General features: G+C 46.8%; 1 protein-coding gene across 1 annotated transcript in view; it reads left to right on the forward strand.

The window, feature by feature from the left end:
- LOC102678958 (PDZ domain-containing RING finger protein 4) overlaps positions 1-2,432 on the forward strand; it is a 26,526-nt gene that overhangs the window by 21,776 nt on the left and 2,318 nt on the right. Inside the window, exons 2-5 of the mRNA XM_006608984.2 lie at positions 1,005-1,331; positions 1,651-1,821; positions 2,166-2,264; positions 2,365-2,424. Coding sequence (XP_006609047.1) covers positions 1,005-1,331; positions 1,651-1,821; positions 2,166-2,264; positions 2,365-2,424 — 657 coding nt within the window. The remainder of the gene's footprint in view (positions 1-1,004; positions 1,332-1,650; positions 1,822-2,165; positions 2,265-2,364; positions 2,425-2,432) is intronic.

Raw genomic sequence — 2,432 nt, forward strand, 5'->3', positions numbered from 1 at the left:
CCCCATCCCCTTTTCTCTCCTCTCCGTTTTCTCCTTACCGCTCTTAACCACCACCACCTTCACCAACACCACCAACACCACCCACTACCATCACCATCACTCTGGTACTGATTCCAACTATTTTTTTCCTTTTCCCGCGTCAACAACGCGATCCTCGTTTCGATCCCGCGACGCGAAAAACATACGATTTGTCACACACGATCGACCGCGATCCGAAAAATTGACCAACGATGTGACCGAAACGATGAAAGTGAAAAAAAACAGCTGTGGAAACGATTGGGAACGGGACGCAGACGCGATCCTCGTCGCGGAATGAAAAGGGAGAGGAGAGGGGAAGGGGGGAGAGAGAGGTGAAGGCGAGCGAGCGTTCTTCGTAAAACGGTGGAAAGCATCCTTCGACCGTGACTAATGGAACGAAAAGATGGAGCGATTGTCGAGAGAGAGAACTAACCAGCGAACCAAACTATCGATCGGAAAAATTACAAAGAGACTTCTGGTTTCTTCGCTTCCTTTTTTTTTCTTTTTTTCTTTTTTTCCTTGCGCCCCTTTCTTTTTTTACCTGCCGATTGATCGATCGATTGAAAAGAACCAAGTCGGTGACGCGAGAAAACGAGATCCGTTTTATCCACAACGATATATATATATATATATAATAGACGATGGAAGAAACGGTTGGCAAATTACTCGAAATGGGATCGAGTCCTAGTGGGACAACCTAGGAGGCGCGACGAGCTTTTTCCATTTGAAGAAAAAAGTAACGATTAACGCATCGAGTGATATCTCATCTTCGCCTCGTTTCCTAACCAACGTTTGAACGTCTCTCTAACTAGGAAACTCGTTCTTTCCACTCTTCGTTTCTTTTTGCGTTTTCCCTTCAATTGACCTAGTCGCGTTTATTATCGATACATATTCGATTATTAAAAAAAGGAATTTACCTCGAGATATTTATCTAGAATCGTTGAACACGTACATACACGATACATATACGCTTTATAATTTCTCAGGTAAACGGTCAAGACGTTTCAAATTCGAGCCACGAGGATGCGGTACGTTGCTTTCAATCGGCCCAAGAGCCGATCATCGTGGAAGTGTTGCGACGTCAGCCGCAACAACAACAACAGCAGCATCACCACGGTCACCGAATGCATTGTGCTCAAGAGGAAAAAGAGTCGGAGAAACGAGAGCACGGAACGAGCAACGCTTGGCCGAATCTCGTCTCGACCGCGGTGCAGACCGATTGGGCCGGACTTATCGAGACCGAGGAAGAGGTCGTGGACGAGCAGCCGAACGATAGTTTCGAAGATTTCCTCGCGCACGACATCGACTTCGAGGTAAGTAAGGAAAGATGGTGGTAGGGGGCGTGCTATTACGATCGCCCTTCCACCAGACGAGACGAGTTCGTGGCGTGGAGAGAGGCATTAAAAGTTTATTGGTTAAAAAATTTCGAACCAAACTCGCCTTGAATAATTACTTATTAAAATGCTCGAATAACGCGAATTTATTTTATCTAACTATAAATCATCGTACGAATTATTAATTCGTATTTCGAACGATAAATTATCGAAGTAAACTTTGTTCGTAAACTTCGATCGAATTAAATTTTACCCGTCACTGGCCCGATTAACGAATTAACGGAGGTCCCGATTACAGGAGGTCACGTTGCGGAAGACGGGCAGCGCTGAGAAGCTGGGGCTCACCGTCTGTTACAGTTCCGGTTCGGGCAGCGAAGACGCCGACACCGAGGTTTACATCTCGGAAATAGTTCCTGAAAGTTTGGCGGCGCGCGACGGCCGATTGCGAGAAGGCGATCAAATCCTCAGGGTAAACCCCTACCATCATCGGATCCGACGAATCCGTAGAAACGGAGTTCATTCGATTACCAACCGCCTTGTCTAATTCCAACCTGTGCGCTACCCTCCTAATCCCGTTAAGGAGGGATCGTAATCGGCGGAACAAAGACTCGAGCGAAATCGGATCGAGGAATGAACGAACGGATCCGCGCATTTCTTCTCTCTCTCTCTCTCTCTCTCTCTCTCTCTCTTTCTCTCTCTCTCGTTTCCTTCTTTCTTGGAGAAATATATCGGCGGGCGAGAAAAAATTTCTCCGTTCGAAGAGTTTTATTTGTTGGGACGAAAAAAGCTATTATTATACACTCGTTGTTACAGGTGAACGGGAAAGATGTGGCGAACAAGGAACAAACGGAAAATCTTTTCGCCGAAACGAAGAACGCGGTGACCATTCTGGTGAGCCGATGCCTGTATCAGGTAAAAATCTCGCTTTTAAACCCTCCCTTTCGGGGATTTCCCGACTATCCGAGAATCGTCCGCCGCCCCGCTTTTAAACACCGATTCTGATCTGTTCCAGGACGATGATTACGAGGAGAGGCGTGCGTATCGTCGGGTAAGCAGGACGATGATATCCCTTCTCTCTCT

The sequence above is a fragment of the Apis dorsata genome, unplaced genomic scaffold (genome assembly GCF_000469605.1).
Source record: "Apis dorsata unplaced genomic scaffold, Apis dorsata 1.3 scaffold_51, whole genome shotgun sequence".
NCBI classification, from domain to species: Eukaryota; Metazoa; Arthropoda; class Insecta; order Hymenoptera; family Apidae; genus Apis; species Apis dorsata.